The sequence below is a fragment of the Gopherus evgoodei genome, chromosome 1, assembly GCF_007399415.2.
Source record: "Gopherus evgoodei ecotype Sinaloan lineage chromosome 1, rGopEvg1_v1.p, whole genome shotgun sequence".
In the NCBI taxonomy this organism is placed as follows: Eukaryota; Metazoa; Chordata; order Testudines; family Testudinidae; genus Gopherus; species Gopherus evgoodei.
The window spans coordinates 199,144,648-199,164,272 of NC_044322.1; the positions used below are offsets into that span (position 1 = coordinate 199,144,648).

The 19,625-nt window shown below is 40.8% G+C and overlaps 1 protein-coding gene across 1 annotated transcript in view; it reads left to right on the plus strand.

The window, feature by feature from the left end:
* The window catches only part of CBLB (Cbl proto-oncogene B), a 212,297-nt gene that overhangs the window by 92,819 nt on the left and 99,853 nt on the right, over window positions 1–19,625 (plus strand). The window contains 1 exon segment of the mRNA XM_030582314.1: window positions 7,411–7,557. Within this exon segment, the coding sequence (XP_030438174.1) occupies window positions 7,411–7,557 (147 nt within the window).

A 19,625-nucleotide genomic window follows, 5' to 3' on the forward strand; every position in this document is an offset into this window, starting at 1 on the left:
AGAGCTCCATTGACCATTGTGCATATCCCTTGACTGCGCTGGAACGCTACCAACTGAAAATTTGACTCTCCATAGATTATCTATTAGATACCTATACCGCTACCTCGATATAACGCCACCTGATATAAAATGAATTTGGATATAACGTGGTAAAGCAGTGCTCGGGGGTGGGGGGGAACTGCGCACTCTGGGGGATCAAAGCAAGCTTGATATAACGCAGTTTCACCTATAACGTGGTAAGATTTTTTGGCTGCCAAGGACAGCGTTATATCGAGGTAGACTTGTATGTGTTCAGTGTGAACAAAATACAGACTTTACTGCAGCATACAGGGTTTTTGTCAAAACACGTTTCCAGATGCTCATTGACTCTGTCAATGCTTTAGGACTCTATCTCTGCGTAGAAGTTGAAGATACTGAGTGGGTTCAGGTGAGCTGTGGAAACTCAGCCTGAATGGGGAATGGAAAAGTCTAATTGCCTATGCGTTGGAGATCAGGCTGACCCAGCAGAGGAGTACTTGCATCTAAAGTAGGTGCTGAGCAGGTGGCAGATGGATATGGGGGAAGAGTGAGTCATGCGGCCTATAAAATGCAGTCTATATACAGTTAGTTAGTGGCAAGATATTCCTAAGTGTTACCACAGAGTAACTGTTTTCTGGTATAAGATGACTGAAATTTTTACTTCTGATTTCAATGTGGTAATCCAGAAAAAAGGATATGATCCCTTCCTGCATCATGGCTTCCTCTATTCTGCCATGGATTACTTGGTGAACACCTAAAACTTAGCTTCACCTGGCAACGTTATGGAGGGCTGTGAGAAATGTCATACCCTGTGCAATGTAGTTAGGTCAACTTCACCCCCAGCGTAGACACAGCTAGGTCAAAAGAAGAATTCTTCCATTGACCTTGCTACTGTCTCTCCGGGATGGATTTACTGGAGTGATGTGAACCCTTTGTCGCTGTCGTAAGTGTATGCTACAGGGCTACAGCAGTGTGGGTGGAGTGCCGCAGCTGTGCCAGCGTAGTGCTTGTAGAATAGACATACTGTCATGTGCTCACTTGCACCGTGCCTTCTGTGAAGTACAATATGGGATTCCTATATGAATTTGGGACTTTGGAAAGAAGGGCTGCCTGGATCTATAGAGAACTTAAAAACCCAAATGTTATCTTCTACACCAGTTGAGTATTTGGGCCCTTAGCATTTGAGCACCTCACAGTCATTAATAGAACTCTTCATAACACTCCTGTGAGGTAGGGATGTATTAAAAATAAAGTGATTTGCTCAGTGTCATACAGGACATTGGTGGCTGAGGTGGGAAATGAAAACAGGTCTTTGGAATCTGTTCAGTCCCCTAGCCACTAGACTACCTTCCTTACACTATGGTTTATTAGCCCTAATTAATGCAGGGGAACTGCTGTCATGTATTATAATGAACTGTGCTCTGTTTATAAGATGACAATTGAGTTTTCTAGCCATCACCACAACTTCAGTTCCTGAAAGAAGAAAAGACATTCGCATACAGAGTGAAATTCACTGCACTCAAAAGCAGGGATATTTAGGCTCTATACATGTGGAGTGTGGGACAGTTCAAGAGGGAGTTAACACCTCCAAGCCAGTACCAGGGTGCCCATATGCTTAAATGGTAGCTGTAGACCCTGCAAGCCAGTTACTTCTGGAGCCATATAAATGTGGTTTGAAGCCTCTTTTCTGGTCTGCACTTAGTACTATACCAGTGTGGCTTCTTGGCTGTCACGGGGAGTGCACAGCCAGCATTCAGGGAGTGCGCAGCCACTTCGGCAGAGCAACTCCACAGGGAGATCCTAAGTGTAGCTCCTCTGTGGGGGGATAAGAGTGGTAACAGATTTTCCAAATCAAGGTGAATTGCACCCCCTGAAAAGAAGACAAGAAGCACTAAAGTCCTACTTCCATGCACCACCCTTAGACAACACATTACACTCCATCTCAGTTTCAGTTTCTTATCCTTCAAATATAAACACCATAGGCAAGATTCTGGCCACCTGATCCATCTGCTGAGGGCTGCATTGGTGGTATAAGGCAGGCAGAAAGCCATCTTATTCAGCTTTTCCCCTAGCATAGAGGAATCCCCAGATGATGTAGAATCTGCATACTTGGCTTTGTGGTGCCTCTTTCCTTCTGGCCACAACATAGGGGGCATATTGGGAGCGTAGTGGTGAAGTAATGGCTGAAGTTCTGCCACACTCTGGCAATCCCCTGCTGTAGTAGAGCCTATTAGGAGGACTGTGCAGCTGAGCATGATTTAGAGCTGCCCCAAGATTGTTCCTTAATTGGTACACATTTCTTGTGTAGTATTTCAGGTTTGTTTTTCCTTCATTGTTCAAGTTGGTTAAATTATTAGAAGGGAATTGACGTTGGTTTGCATTTATCTGTGTAAATAAGAATAAGATTAGTTTGCCTTTTTTTAATATAAGGGAATTCATACCAGATTTTAAGTGAGACATCTTACATTTATAACCCTTATGGTGCTGTCACTTTGGGGGAAATATTATATAACCTGAAAAGTTATTAACGGAAACATCTTTAAAGTGAATTACAATCTCTGTTGTGTTTGGGTCCATAGAAATATCGCTCTAATTTTGGTATAAGATTACTAGTCCTTTATCATGCAGTGATGGTGACAATGTATTGCTTTCTTTCATATGATGTATTTGTTGATGTATGTGTTAGACAATTTTACCTGCTAATGTTACTGTTTTCTCTCTCATTCCAATACCCTGACCACAAGTTTTTATTTAGAATCATAGAATCGTAGGATTAGCAGGGATCTCGAGGTCTTCTAGTCTGGTTCCCTGCATTCAAGGCAGGACTAAGTATTCTCTAGACCATCCCTGACAGGTGTTTGCCCAACCTGTTCTTAAAAACCTCCAGTGATGGATACTTCACAACGTCCCTAGACAATTTATTCCATTACCTAACTACCCAGACAGTTATGAAGTTTTTCCTAATTGTCCAACCTAAACTGAACTTGCTGCAATTTAAGCCCATTGCTTCTTGTCCTATCCTTGTTCTTCTCCCTCCTCCTTGTAACAACCTTTTATGCACTTGAAAACTGTTATGTCCCCCTGTCAAGGCTGATTTCCCACTCTAGCACTTTGAGTGCAGAAGGTGGGGACCCGCAAGGACTCTGAAAACTAATACTGGTCACTTCTGGCTTGTATTAAACTCCCACAGTTACAGCTTTGCTCTGACCTTGGATTGGTAGATGCTGCCACCCCACAAGTGCAAACCCAGGAAGGTGCACTTGAGAATTCCTTCCTGTGGGGTACCCTCAAGCCCTTTCACCCCTCCTCTGGGGAAGAGCTGAGAAGAAAAACGAAGGAAATTAGCTGTTGCCACCAGCTAATTAAACACATGCACAAACATGTTAGGACATGCAAATCCAATTCTCATTTAAAAGTAAATTTTATTAATAAACAAAAAAAAAGAAAATACATCTGGGCTTTAGGTTTTGGCTAGATTAAAAAAAAACAATTACAAGGATTAAGCATCAAGAACAGGTCCAGCTTAAAGGTTACAAGCAAAACAAAAGCACCTGGGCTTAGCACAGATGAATCCACAAGCCATAACTAAATAAAAGTGATAAACCTAATCACGTCTTCCTGGACATTTCCTGATTGACTTACATATCTGGAGTTTTAGATGAGCAGTTTCTAGGTATGATACTGATAATTTTTCATACCTGGCCCAAGCTTGCTCCCTGTCTGCCTCTCCCTGAGAACAACAGACAGACAAAAGAGGAGTCTTTATTTGAATTTTAAAAAGTTCTAGCCTTCCCATTGGCTCTTTTGGCCAGGTGTCTACTCACTTCCTTTTACCTATGCATAGCAGTGAGACTTTTTAACCCTTTACAGGTAAAGCAATTAGAGAACCACTACTAAGAGGGATTTTTATAGGTGCTGGCTGGGTGTTCGTAAGAGGGAGCTCCCTCCCTTTCATTTATCACACACTGCCTCAGTCTTCTCTTCTCCAGACTAAACAAACCCAGTTTTTTCAATCTTCCCTCATAGGTCATGTTTTCTAGACCTTTTAATTGTTTTTGTGTCCCCCCCTCCCGACTTTCTCCAATTTGTCCACATCTTTCATGAAATAAGGCACCCAGAGCTGGACACAATACTCCAGTTGAAGCCTAATCAGCATGGGCTAAACCAATGGTCTCCAACCTTTTTACACCTAAGATCACTTTTTTGAATTTAAGGGCAATCCAGGATCTACCCCACTCCTTCCCCAAAGCCCCTCCCCACTCACTCCATCCCCCTCCCTCTGTCACTCACTCTCCCCCACCCTCACTCACTTTCATTGGGCTGGAGCAAGAGTTCGGGGTGCTGGCTCCGGGAGGAGGTTTGGGGTGTGGGCTCCCACCTGGTGGCACTTATCTCAGGTGGTTCCCAGTAGACAGCGCATCAGGGCTTAGATAGGCTCCCTTCCTGCCCCATGCCACTCCTGGAAGGAGCCAATGTTCCTCTGTGGCCCCTGGGGGGAGGGGTCATGTGGCTCCGTCTGCTGCCTCTCTCTATTGGCACCACCTCCACAGCTTCCATTGGCCACAGTTCCTGGTCCCGGCCAATAGGAACTGCGGGGGTGGTGCTTGCAGGCAGAAGCTGTGTGCGGAGACCCCTTCCCCCCCGCTGCGGGGGTGTGCTGGCTGTTTCTGGGAGCAGCATGGGATCAGAGCACACAGGGAGCCTGCCTTAGCTTAGGCCAGTGGTCACCAACCAGTTGATCAGGATCTACTGGTTGATCCTGGAGACTCTCCTAGTCGATCGTGATTTCCGGTGGTGCATTGGGGCTACTGCTATCTACTATAGATTCTTCTGTAAAATATGTATTAAGTACCTGTTGCACTAATTGTGCTTCAAAGTTTATTTTATGAAATAATGACTTAGCTACTGATTAATAATAATGATCTGTAAGTATATTTTAAAAAAACCACTTAAACTGAGAACTCATCAACTTTAAGTAATTCAACATGTCCATGTTACTTATTATGTCCAATCTATTTCAGTAAAAATATGAAGTTTAATAACTCTTACCAATAATAACTTCAGGTTTTTGGGAGGTTTCATTGTGGATAGCAGATAGAAAATGCATAGGGGCCAGCATGGTGTAGTAGATAGGACTTTGGACAGAAATTTAAGAGACTTAAGTTCTATTCCTGGCTCTCCCGTTGGCCTACTTGATTTTGAGAAAGTCACTTCACCTCCCCATGCCTCAGTTTCCCCCATATTTAAAATGGAGATAATGATACTTACTTCCCCCTGTAAAGTATTTGAGGTCTACTGATGAAAACACTAAATAAGAGATGGGCCTTAATATATTTTTAATGAAACCAAAGAAAAACTTTTTCCTTTGAAAATAATGCCTCAGACTACTTACCTAATTTTTCTGTAGCTGAGTTGTTTGCAGGGCAGAGCCACTGTTGTATAATTAAATGACTACCTGATCATAGAACAGACACTAATACTTGGCCTGTGTTCAGCATGATACTTTATCACTGGCCTCACTTTCAACGCAGCTGGTCCTATTGAAATCAGTGCACTGTTTGACCATGTCAAACTTTCTGTCCACTTAACTGTTCCCGAACTGGTTGAATCTGTAATGATATGGACATCAGTCCTCCAGATGTGGAGAACAGATGGGAAGTGGGAGGAGGATGTGATTTAAAAAATATAATTTACTCTGGGGTGGACCCTGGTGATTGAAAAGGTCACTGTAGATGGTCGTTGCTTGCACTGTGTTTCAGGCCTGAGTCCTGAGAAGTAAAAATAAAGAACATAGGGATCTAATTAAAGAACAAAGGAACTAGGGAGTGGAGGAGAGATGGAGGGGAACAAATCCAGAAAATAAGAAACAGTTGGACACCCTAATTATAGGCATCTGATTTTACCGGATTAATTAAAGACTGCATAAGAACTAACCCCACAGCCATTTTCGGGATGAGGCAAGGCAGTATATTAATTATACTTTTTTAAAAAAGACTTGTTTTTATTATTCTTTTTATCATAGCTTTCCTGATAGGAAAACCTATAGTAAAAGCTTCAGTTCAGCTTCCATTCTAACTCTCTATTTTCAATTGCTCATGAGTTCTTCAGTATTCTTCTATTTGGGCTGAAATTTTCCATGTTTATTTCAGTCCTAAGTTGCATTTCCTTTTGGGACGGCTTTTGGAAATCAATTCAACTATTTGAGTTAGGTGAGCAGGGAAAATTTTTTTTCTTGTTCTGAAAAATATTTATTTTGTCATGGAACTTCATCAATTGTACTTCTCATGTATCTAGAAAAGTAACTTTGTAACTTAAGAAACTTTGAATTTTTCTCTTTAAAAAAAAGCTACAAGCAATTACAAAATAGTTACACATAGTAAATATATTTTATTATGTTTTGGTTTAATTGTTTGCAGCACTATAGAGTTGTAAGAGAAGCTTTTAATTTGTGTAGTTAAAATGGTTCTTCCCTTTAATTTTAAAGATTAATTTATCCAGAGATCTGCTGCATTTGTGGGCTGACCCTGAGGCCTTTACCACAGAGTTAAAAACCCTGGATCTTTGTAGGATGATAAATGATATCCCCACATGAAAGCCATGAGGGGAATTTTTCTTCCCAAAGCCTCTTCTCACAAACTCTTTCACAAGAATGGATGATCTGATTTGAAGGATGCATTCATTGTTCTTTTCACTATACTAAATGGGATTTTTTTTCACCAAAACTAAATTGCTGCTGTTAATGAACGGATGTGAAACCTGAAAATTTACAGAAGTGAACTAGTAGCAAAAGTCTTGATTTTGTTTGCCACTGAAAACTTGAAGGAAACATTAATACTAGAGGAGGCATGTTAAGGAAAACAAGAAATAGGACATATCTGCAAAAAGAGAAAAAAAGTGTCAGGTAGAATGAGTGGGATGAGTGGACAGTTAACACTGTCCTTACACCTCTGGAAAACTGGATTGGAAGGTGGTATGTCACACATGAAAAGATATTTAGTGATTATCCAAGTCCATAGTAGTTGTCTGTCTGATATTCAGCAATTAAACAGTACAAGGATGGGGCTTATAGGCAATCCTAAAATACCTTTTGATTAAAGAACTTTGAGATCCCATGAACTATCACAAACAGTTGCTAAACAGAATCAAATTCTATTCTTTTGTTGAAAGTTGTAGCTTAAAGCGAAGTATAAACTATCAGTGGAATGTATGTGAATACTTGCATTGCAAATACATGTTAAAACATATGAAAAATATAATGTGTTAGTCACTTAGTTACTGGGGCTTGAATTGGAGGTTCTTTTTCCCTTTTATCAGACAATAATATAAACAGCAAGTTGAAAGACCTATTAATAGTTTTAAGGTTTTCCCTCTTTATTTTTCTTATAATTACAGGCGTAACCTTACAAAGCTGTCCCTGATCTTCAGCCACATGCTGGCGGAAATCAAAGCAATATTTCCTAATGGCCAATTCCAGGGTGACAACTTCCGTATCACAAAAGCAGATGCTGCAGAATTCTGGAGAAAATTTTTTGGAGACAAGTAAGTATTGCTGGTTAGAAGGATTGTGAATTCTGTCTTATAACATGCATACAGAGAAGTACTGTTTTAAAGAATGCAAATAGAATAGATACAATTTTTTTTTGCCAGAGATGCCATAAAGATGATTTTGCATTTAATTTCTTTATGGTTGTTAGTTTCAAGAATTAAAGGTTGTGTGCATTAGTTCTGCTTCTGTGGGTAAAAATACACAGAAAGAAAAATGAACTATGGGCAGTCTGAAGGGAAAATTAGGAGAAAAGTTTTTTGTTTTCCTTTTAGTCTTTAAAATTGTGTTGCTGTAGAGGGTGCAAAACCCATGACCCAATATTTTTTTCATTTTCTTAAAATTACTATGAATTTTGATCCTTTTCTCCAAATCCCATAAACGAGTCCTGTCTGCTTTTCACTTTCCTGGTGGTTTCCATTTCTAGTTTATCCTTCCATGTGTTAAGCAAAACCTTAAATTTGGAAAGTAACGTAGGCGAAGACCAAATTTTCAAGCAAGATAGGAATATAAATTTTTGTTCTTAATCTCTAGGCAAGAGAGTGGAGAATCTAGGGTGACCAGCAGAAGATGCAGGTGCTGCTGTCATGTGCTAAGTTGCATACTGCTTAAGTTGTTTTGAAAATACTAGCCTATACTTCTGCTTCATAGTACCATGTTATAGAAATTATGGTTCTCTCCTCTAATCTCAGACTAAAACCACTACTTGCCTCAAAATCCTCTTCTGCTAACCAGTGTAACATTAGAGGCCCCATAGTGAAAACAATAGCACACTTACTGTCCTTAATCCCTTTCATATCAGTTTAAGGAAATTTTTTCACTGAAACATTGACACAGTATGTTAAATTATTTCATCATTCTTTTACATCTGAGAAATTAAATTTGAAGGTGAATATGAATGTTGGCTCTGATCCTACAAACACCTACTGCTGAATGTGTCAAAATGAGAGGAAGATGCACTGGTGGAGGTGAGATGATTTAGGTCCTTGAAGGTGAGAGTGAGAAGCTGCTGTCTCATTACTCCAGAAATTTTTTCTATCCTTCTAGTAAACTAAAAGGCACTTGCTCCAAACCATCAGAAAAAGATAGTTTCACCTTAATTAGATACTGGCACTCCAAAGATTGTCTAAACTATATAATTTAGGTTAATTGAGACTCTTGAAGTAAAATAAATACAGTTTATCATTTTTGATGGGCCATTGCATCTAAGGTGAATTTTAAGATCCATTGGGTGGGGTGAGGGCAGAGGACCACAATGCATCGTATAATGTATATTATTCCTGCCTTCATGTCCTGCTACAGGAGAATTACCATAGACTGAATTAGGAACTTTAACTGAATCTGATGTTCTCTCCCCATATTGTTACATTTTCAGTGAACAAGTTTACTGCCTAACACATACTCACAGATTAGTAATGTTTGACTATATTTGTGTGCTACTTTACAAATATGTTAAGATGGAGTTTCTGCACTGAGAACCTTAGAGTCCAATTCTGATATGACAGGTGGAATAACAGTTAAAGTGCAGGGATAGATGGAAACAACACATCTGTGTAGATGAGTTCTGGGAGGCGTAATGAAAGAAGCGAGTTTTTAGAAGAATACGCTGAACAAGGAGGAGGGGATTGTGACCATACAGGATTGTTTAAAAAACTGGCAACTAAACAGAACACTTTAAAAAATGTTAGAATTGTATTTAAACACTTTATGGGCTTTACACTGGCTGTAGATTAGTATGTGAACACAGTCTTGTCATGCCTTCATTATCAGTATTTATCATTACAAAACACTTATAGTGGCAGGAACAGAAAGAGGTTGGCGAGCTTCATAGATTTTTAAGGTCACAAGGGACCATTATGATCATCTAGTTTGACTTCCTGCATAACACAGGCCATAGCATTTCACCAAGCAGTTCCTGAGTCAAGCCTCTAACATCTACTTGAGCTAGAGCATGTCTTTTAGAAAGACACCCAGTCTTGATTTAAGACACTTCAAAGGATGGGTAGTCCACTATGGCTATAGGTAATATATAAATAAAATAGTCTTCTGTCTCAAATCGTCTCCCCATATAAGTACTTATAGACTCTGATCAAGCTACCTCTTAATCCTCTCTTTAAGAGAGGTGAACCTGAGCGTGTTTTATGCTGCCATTGGCCCTGCTCAAAAGATCTTTCAAAACATCATCAAGGGTCAGAAAATTTTTTTTAAGGATTTTTATTTTCAAAACTTCCTGTGATAGAGCACTCCCTTAAAAAAAAAAAAAAGTCAATTAAAAATGCCTAGTTGTAAATATCAAGTTTTTAACATGCCTGCACATTTCTACCTTTCATTTAGTGTGCCCTTCTTTTCTTAGTTATCCTTAGAATTTGCTCCTTGGTCCCTTCCCCTTTTTCCTTTTGTGCGCTATCCTTGGATAAGTTTACCTGCTATCCTAGTTGGAACTTCCATTTCTTTGCTGGATACTTGCAGATCACAACCATAAATCTAAATCCAGCTCTGAACTCCACCAATGCCTTGTTCATTTCCTTCTGACCCCTTCTCTTTCTCTGCTTTTCCTGAGCCACCTGATTTATTGCCACTCTTCTCTGTCTTGACTCTTATCTTCATACCTCTTTTTGTGCCACACTTTCCTGGTGATCTAATTTCTCTGTTTAAAAAACAAAAACAAAAAAAACTTTCCAGGTGGATTCTAATTTAGACTGTAAATTCCTTTGAGCTGGGACCATGTGTGTTATGTTTTGCATGGTGCCAAGCATAGACAGACCTCAATAAATAGCTGCTATTGTTAGTAGGCTGACTTTTTAAGAAAATGCGACTCGCCCATGATTAACAACCTCACTTCTCAGTAGTAAACAGTTAATCTGCACTCAGTGTCCTTGGCATTCGCCCAGGTTTAGTTAATTGTGTTTAAGTAACAGTAAAGCATGTAACAGCATGAATGTTGAATACACAGATGAGTAAAAGTTATTGTCTTGCATTCCCATTTAATCTCCTTATGAAATGAAATGCCTGAAGCCTTTTAGGCATGAATTGTCTTTTAATTCATTGAGTAACACACGGTGATATGCCTTTGGGGGTCACATCCTTTTAAAGTGGGCGTGTTATGACAAATTGGTCTGCAAGTACTTAAGTATCCCTTTCCTAGACTTAATGCATGCTTCGAGTTTTAGGGTGTTGCACGCAATGTAATAAACGATAAAATCTCCAGTGTTCATACTGGTAAATATGTTCAATATTTAATTCATTGCTCAAACATAGACAGTATTTTCAAACCAGCCTGCCGAAGTTTGGCCCCTTAGACCTAAATTTAGATCCAAATTCTGCAACTGGCTTTCTGCCATCAAATTCCTGTGTCAATGCTGAACCCTACTGAAGTGAATGGGGATTTGCATGTGATCAAACGTCTACCTCTGTAGAACAAATGACAGGATTGGGGCCTTAGAGACTTAAATACAAGTGATAGGATTTTTCAGGATTGCTGGCCACCCAAAAATCCTATTGAAGTCGGCGGGAGCTGAAGGACCTATGGAAAAACAGCCCACATATTTAGGTTACCAAATACAGCTTTAGAAGCCTAACTTTAGGCACCTAGATCTGAAATTTTTGGCCCATATAACCAACTTCAATGAGGTGCCCTTCAGAACTGTTACAGACATATGCATTGTAAGCATATTAGTATGTTGCTTCAACATAGATACAGCTGCCTTGATGGGTACTGGTTCATTGACCTCCTGTGTCAAGCTCCTTTGGCATCAGCACTTTTAAAGAGAGCACATTGTGAGTGAGATTCTAATTGCAGAGGGAAAAATCCCAGTAACTTCTTGAACAAAAATCTTATTTTTTGTTTAAACAAATTAAAATTTTGGAAAACAGCACTATTCAGGGCAGCATGTATGCACATGCTTCATGGTAAGCATCTGTTTAATTGCCTTCCTGAATTAGGGCTATCGGATACCTACGAGGATTCCGGTATGTGCATAATTCATAGAATGCCTTCTCCGGAGATCTTTTACTCATTTTTACTTTACTTTATTCTTATTCTGAGGACAATGGGAGTTGGCTCAGGTAAACACTAGGTAAATTACCTAGAGATTTGGCTCCTAGAGAAACGTGGAAATAATTGTCTTGTGTCACCTGAGCGCACAGATGGAATTATTTTTGTTTATAGCTGATCATGTTATGATTTTTCAGAGAACAAATATAAATATTTTCTAGTTTCTCTGAAAAAAATAATTGGAAACCATCCCACAGTCCTTTCTTCACCGTTTTTTGTTGCTGGAAGCACATCAGGGTTTTTTTTCCTGACTTAAAGCTTCATTTATGATATTTCAAATTAACAAAAGTCATGATCCATTAAGTCCTAGGCCTGCTCTTTAGATTATTGTGCCTTTTGGGTTTTGTCTAGCAGCAAAGACAGACATGCTGCTCTTCTTTTTTAATGTGGATATACAGTAAATTCTCAAAGCTCAATTCCTGGCATCCAATCTGTGCTGAACACTTATTTTTCTCTTTGACTGCTCTTCCCAAATGAATTCGAAACTTTTAATTTTGTTGCTCTATAACAGGGGTGGGCAACCTTTCAGAAGTGGGAGTCTTCATTTATTCACTCTAATTTAAGGTTCCACGTGCCAGTAATACATTTTAACATTTTTAGAAGATCTTTCTATAAGTCTATAATATATAACTAAACTATTGCTGCATGTAGAGTAAATAAGATTTTTAAAATGTTTAAGAAGCTTCATTTAAAATTAAATTAAAATGCAGAGCCCCCCCGGACCGGTGGCCAGGACCTGGGCGGTGTGAGTGCCACTGAAAATCATAACCATACGTTGCGTACCCCTGCTCTATAATAAGCAAAGTGTTATTTTTCCAAGAACATGTGTTGCTGTAATTATTCTTTTACAACCATCAGGGCCACTACAGCCACTTTAAGGCACATTCTGCGAGTTACCAATATATGTATCATAGCATGCTTGTCTTCCTTCAGAATTTACAGCGAGCTGTATGCACAGCTAGATGGTTTCAAATTGTTTAATTAAAAATACATTAATAGCTAAGTTAACCATTAGAAGTTCTTACTGACCATTTATCTAGCCATCATCAGTTGACAGTTTCCCTTACCCACCACAGAAGTGGGTCTCACAGGCGTATTTGAAGGAAGACAGGGTTTAACAGATTCATTCATGGAAGGCATTCCATTAATTTCTCCCTGTGATGGGTTGGATCACAGAAACCCCTTTGGGGATGCCAAGACTACTACTGCCCCTGCTTTCCCTGCCAGTTTGGGACTCCAGAGCCCTGCCTGGTTGTGCCAGACACGCTTGCCGGCCACAAACACAGACCCAGGCCTGAACCACATCCCACAAACTGCAAGCTTAACAGAAAGCAGCTTAAGGAATGGTCCTGTCTTCAACACTTAGATGCCCAACTTCCAATGGGGTCCAAACCCCAAATCGTTTACCCTGTATTGTTTGCCCTCTATAACACTGATAGAGAGAGATGCACAGCTGTTTGCCCCTCTCCCCCTAGGTATTAATACATACTCTGGGTTAAATAATAAGTAAAAAGTGATTTTATTAAATACAGAAAGTAGGTCCTAGTAGTAACAGACACAACAAAGTGAATTACCAAGCAAAATAAAATAAAACTCGAAAGCCTATGCCTAATACAGTGAGAAAATTGAATACAGATAAAACCTCACACTCAAAGGTGTTCCAGTAAGCTTCCTTTTACAGACTAGTCTCCTTCTAGTCTGGATCCAGCAATCTCTCACACCCCCTGTAGTTACTGTCCTTTGTTCCAGTTTCTTTCAGGTATCCTTTGGGGAGAGGCTATCTCTTGAGCCAGCTGAAGACAAAATGGAGGGGTCTCTCAAGGGCTTCAATAGACATTCTATTGTGGGTGGAGGCCCCCTCCCCTCTCCTATGTAAAATCCAGCTCCAAGATGGAGTTTTGGAGTCACATGGGCAAGACACGTGTCCATGCATGACTGAGTTTTTACAGGCACCCACATGCTATCTTGAATGTCTCCAGGAAGACTTGTTATCTGGATTGGAGACTTCCAAGATTGTTCATTAGGTGTTTCTTGCTTGGGCACTTAATTTGCACATTCCTTTCTCAAGAAGCTGGCCAAATGCCTTACTAAGGCTATTTAAAATTAAACAAGTATACAGCCAATATTCATAACTTTGAATACAACAATGACGTGCATACAAATAGGATGAATATATTCATATGTTACATGGCATATGTAACATAAAACATATCCCAGTTATGTCATAGTTACATTCATAAGCATATTTCCATAAAGTCTTACGGGGCGCACCATCACACCCTCCTCCTGAACATACTGCCAGAGATTTGGACACTGTCCACGGCGGAGGCAGTACATGTAAAATCCCTGTTTCTTTGGTCTCACTCCCTTTCAGTGCCTTTAAACCATATGATGTCATTCATAAGTGTTCTAGCTATTTTTGGGGTTCCTGGTCCCCGGGTGCCTGAAAACAGATTGGAGTGTAGTATTGTTAACAGAATGCAGACAGCAAATCTGTTAAAGTGTAGGTGTCATGGCATTTAGCCACAGATGCCATGAGGTGGTGTGCCTCAGTTTCTCCTTCCACACAGCAACATGGGCCTGTTGTGCTTTTGCTGCTGTGCCAAGTTTCCAGCCTGTTTACAGGTATAAGCTGAAAAGGCTCAGAAAACTGTCTTGCCACCACCCCTAGCATGTGCATATGTTTTTTTCCACAAATCAGGTATGTTCTACATTTTTAAAGGGTCTACCACTAGTATTAATTCCTTTGTCTTGACCCATAGATGTAGTAGCAAAAGACATACTACAGTGTGTCAGGCTTCGTTCACACTATTTAGCTTGTTTAGTGTCTACTGCAGTTTCCCACTTCTTTGTGCACCCTGATTCTTCTACCTCTTTTTGGGGAAGGCGTTTAATTTAGGCATGTGTTTTGAGGCTTTGGCAAGGAAAGGGTGTACTGCAACCATGTCTGCCTTCGTCCCCTCCCTCTGGAATTTCTCTGGACCCCACTCTCTTGTGACGATTTACCTATGCAGAGATTTTTTCCTTCCTGCCTTGGACACAGTTTTATCTCTTATAAGCATAGCAAGAATAACATATATTTCAATAGGGTGCTTTGGATTGGTAAGATCCCCTTGGATACCCCATTCTCTGTTCCCAAAAGGTTAGCTGGCGGGGGCACTCCCCTCCAGGAGACCTGACCCTCAGTTTTCCCTTAAAGCCTGATCCACTCCGCAAGGACCATTTATTCCTCAGGTGCTCAGTGGACTTACAATGATAGCACCTCTCGGGCTTCTCTGCTTGTACAGGAGATTTGGGATGAGTAATAGGGCAATGGGAAGGTGAATGCCCAGCCTCCTTTTTCCCAGGGGTAAAACGGTGATTCTGCTTTCCACCAACCCTGTACCCCTTTGCCAGTGGTTTAATTGCAGCTTGTAACTGCTTGTAAGAGTCTGAAAACTCAGCTAATTCTCCCTCTGCAACCACCTTTTTCCCCACAAATACTGTTTTACAACTTCACTGCACATATTCAGGAACTGTTCCTGAGTAACCAAATCGCACATTCCTTCAAAGCTTGTAATGTCTTTCTCCCTCACTTACTTATCTACCAGATCTCTCATTTTATTTACTTAAGCCACATTACTCCAACCAGATCCCCTCTTAAGACTCCTGAAGTTAACCCTGTAAGTTTCAGGTGTAATCTGAAACTCTTTCAAAACCAGTTCCTTAAATTTATCATAATTTGAAGTATCATCAATAGGCATCTTATTGACTATGTCCAGAGCTCTGCCAGTCAATTGTGTTATCTATGTGGTCATCTTTTCATCTTCAGGGATTGCATGGAGGGTACACAGTCTCTCAAAGGTGATGAATTATTCAGCAGTATTGCTGGATTCATCATACTGTGGACATAGTCGCTCCCATTTGTGGATTTTTGGGGCAGTGGCACCAGCAGCTGGAGGGTTTTGTCTCTTCAGCTCCATAACAGCCAGTTTATGTTTCTGGCCTCCACCTGGGCCTGTATTTCTTTCTCTCTTAAATCCAGGGCTCTTTTGTGGGCAGCCTCCTCCCTAGCTGTTTCTGCCTCCGTAGCTCTTCTGTTTGCAGTTGCCTCTGCTTCTTTGAGTTTCAGTTGAAACTCCCAATCCTTTGCCTTCTCTTCTGCTTCCAGTCTAGCCAGCTCTAGTTTAGTTGCTTCACTGGTAGTCATTTTCCTGCTTTCTTTTGCTGGGCCACACCCCTTCTGCAGTTCACTGAAACTGGGATTTAATCAGCTCAGGGGCTTCTTAGTTAACAGAGATTTTCCCAGTGCCCAGTGTTCAGCCTTTCTGGGCAATTTGCAACCTGTGCAGTTCTAGCTTCTTCTGATCTTCACTCTTACTTATTTTGCTTCCTTTTCTGTCCCTATTTCCCTTACCTGAAATAAGCAAACAGAAAACAAACAAACAGATCCCTCCTCAAGATCCATTTAGATGGTTCCTAAAGGAAACTGCCAAATGATAGTGGCCGGACAAATGGCCATGAAAGACTTCCGCATGGAAGAATGTGTGAAGATGCTTGTGAGAGAAACAGGCAAATTGACAGTGAAGGCTGCCATCCTCCACGGACCAAAGTGAGTGGAAAGTTTGTGGCACATTAAATAATAGACAATTACAAATCAGGGCTAATTATTGAAGGAGCCTAAATGTAAGGGTCAGAACCTTTTATATGACACAATGGGGAAAGTCAAGCCAGTGCAGGGACTCAAAGGGTTGACGTGGTCAGAATGGGGGCAGGAAGATGACCTTAGTAACAGTGTTTTGGAATGGGCCTTCAGGGAGCAAAGAGGGTGTCAGGCAGGCCAAGGAGAAATAAGCTATATTAATCAAGATAGCAGTTAATGAAGGTGAGAATTCTGATATGTGGAGAGAAAAGGCTGAGTCTTAGAGGTGTTACAGAGCAAGAAATGACAAATAGGCATATATTTATATATCTTAGGCCTTGTCTACACTACAAAGTTGCAGCGCTGGTGAAGGGGTTACAGCGCTGCAACTTAGGATGTGTACACACCTGCAGGGCATTACCAGCGCTGCAACTCCCTGTTTGCAGCGCTGGCCGTACACCCAGTCGTGCCTCGGGTGTAGAGGATCCAGCGCTGGATCACCAGCGCTGGTCATCAGGTGTAGACACTCACCAGCGTTTTTGTTGACCTCCGTGGAATAAGCAGGTATCCCAGCATACCTGAGGAAGCCTCTCTGGTAATCAAGCAAACTCCACTGCCCTCCAAGCAGGTCTCCTTCCCCGCGGTGTGCTCTGGCGTTCCCCGACCCCCCCCTCCAAGCAGGTATCCAGCCCCGCGGTGTGCTCTGGCGTTCCCCGACCCCCCCTCCAAGCAGGTCTCCTTCCCCGCAGTGTGCAACAGCGCTGCAGCGTGGCCACATCTAACACCACTTGCAGCGCTGGTTGCTGTAAGTGTGGCCACTCTGCAGCGCTGGCCCTATACAGCTGTACTAATACAGCTGTAACAACCAGCACTGCAAAATTGTAGATGTAGACATACCCTCAATCTAGAAAAAGAACACAGTCAAAGCTGGTATCCAGGTTAAGGGACCGAGTCACAAGGATGATGGTGATTATGTCCGTGATGGTTAGGGTGAGTTTTAGGGATGGAATATCAAGAGTTGTGTTTTCCATAAGTTTTAATGATAGCAAGATATCCAAGAGAGACAGGCTGAGATGCAGGATTGGATAGATGGAGATAAGTCATGACTGGAGAGAGCAATTTGTGGGTCATTTGTGTGGAGATAGTTGAAGATATGAAGAGTTAGCCAAGGAGAGGTCCTTGTGGAATACCCATGGAAGTTGGGAGAGAAGGAGGTGGAGAACTCCTGAAAGGAGCTGATGGAGCTGTCAGGAGAAGAACCAGTGGACAGATTCACAAGAGCTAAGATAGGACAGTATTTCAATAGGGAAGGTGTTTATCGATTATGTCAGTGTATGATAAGGGTGGAATAAAGACTTGGTGATCCAGGGGATAGTTGGAGATCTTGAAGCAAGTAGTTTCAGTAGTGTGAAAGCATCTTTTTCCCTAGTTTGTTTTATTTACAGTGAAGCTAAATGTACAGCTTAAATAGTAACATTAAATGAAACTGTGAAATTGTAGGGCATGTAATCAGCAGTTCCGTTTGTTTACAGCAACTTTAGTAACCCCAAATGGGTTGTAAACATGCACATAAAACATATTCTGATATTTTTTTCATTATCCATATTTTATTGCTCCATAGCACTTTAAGTTAATATTTTCCAGTTCCTCACTCATTTTAATAGTGTTTTTGCAGCTCTTATTTAGTTTCTGCTCTTTTCAAAAATGTTCAGAACACGGTAGAGAGCAATCCTGCAATGACAAGGAAAGTGGGCTAGATGACCTAACAGATTTTTTTCAGTTTCCTAATTTCTAAACCACTATGAAGTCACACATTGCTTCCAAGTGATTTGAATGCTGTGATTTGACTCTTTATATTGCAGAACTAATCAGTAGCACAAATGTAAGTGTTCTTCAGATTTTCATTTCTATAATTCTATTATTTGATATCTGTTCAGCTTTCATCTTGATTGCTGAACCTTCACAAAAACCTGCATTTTAGTTATATGGATTTTTGTTATTTTTTGTGAGGCAAATAGTTATTTCCCCCTTCTTTGTGGTTTTAATGGAAATGGAACTGACTTGGTTCTTTGCTCCTTTGGGCATGTACATTACTGCTGCCATTACAGCTGTGAGCAAAATAAGTAATTGCCACTTCTATGAGACCAGATTTTTTTCCCCATGGGACTAGAAAAATTGTGGTTATTGACTTCTCAATGGCAGATAAGTGGGGTCTTTTAAATTGATATTTAAGGCTATAAGAAAATGGTAGGCCACAATTTTGTTGCAGGAACCACAATTTAACACACGCTGCAACTTTTTATAGTTTCTGCAAGTTTGAGTGGTATTGCGACCTGGTGCACAGGATTGCAGTGCCACTCAGATGTGGGGTTTGATGGTTTGCAGGGTTTTTTGTTTTTTAAATAAACTTTTTTTAATGATACTGCAAGTTTAACAAACTGGCTGAAACTTCTCAACCAAAAAAATCCCAAGTTTCGTGCAGCCTTCTCGATACTTAAAAATTGGAGTAAATATTGTGTTGGTCACTGTATTGGCTGAAGCATGAGATGCTACATTTTAAGCTATATCAGACTTATTTCTTCTATGAATTGGGCACAGAGGGGAACCTGTAATGCACCAGTGTGTTGTTTTGCACTATGTTGCTTGAATTTGACAATGTTTGTAAAACCAGAGAGACAAGCCTCAAACAAATTTGTTTTAGCAAACTGCTGCTTTGACTAAGTATGACTCGGTCTGTTAGATGTCGTTTCCCAATCAGTCATTGCACTATGGTCTTGATGTCACTAGGCCTATAGCAGTCAATTCTGTGGGATGGGATGGATTCCTTGTTGAGGCCATGTTCATGTAAATTAACATGGAAGCAGGTAGCATGGCCTCTTCCCAATCTTTTAAAAAAACTTTGTACTCAATGAGTAGATCAGCCACTAGCATGGGTTCCCCAAATACTTTCAAATGAAACAGGAGTATGGTCACAAAAGCACCGTGATCTGAGATTGACTTTGCAGAAGGCCTAACTTGGATCCCTGGTAGCGTGTGTTGCAATTCCTGATGTAGACAGAGAAAGGAATTTGGAGAAATGGGGACTGACCCCACGTAAATATAGAAGGCTCTTTTTTTCCCAGCCCCCGGCTGTTCCAGAGCATGCCCGCCCACAGATGATTGTGGCCCTTGATGACTGTGGGTGTTTGGAAGCCATTGTTCACTAGTGAAGCCATGGTGGGTAGACTGCTCTGTGTACAGCTGTGTGCTGTGCTGCCTCAGGAAATACTGACATGTAGTCTCCAAAGAGAGACTGCTTAGGCAAGGGATACATAGTCCCTTACTCCTTAATTCCCAGAGCCTTGCCCTCCTTTCCCTTCTCTACCCTCCTGCATTAGGCTTCAGTTGTA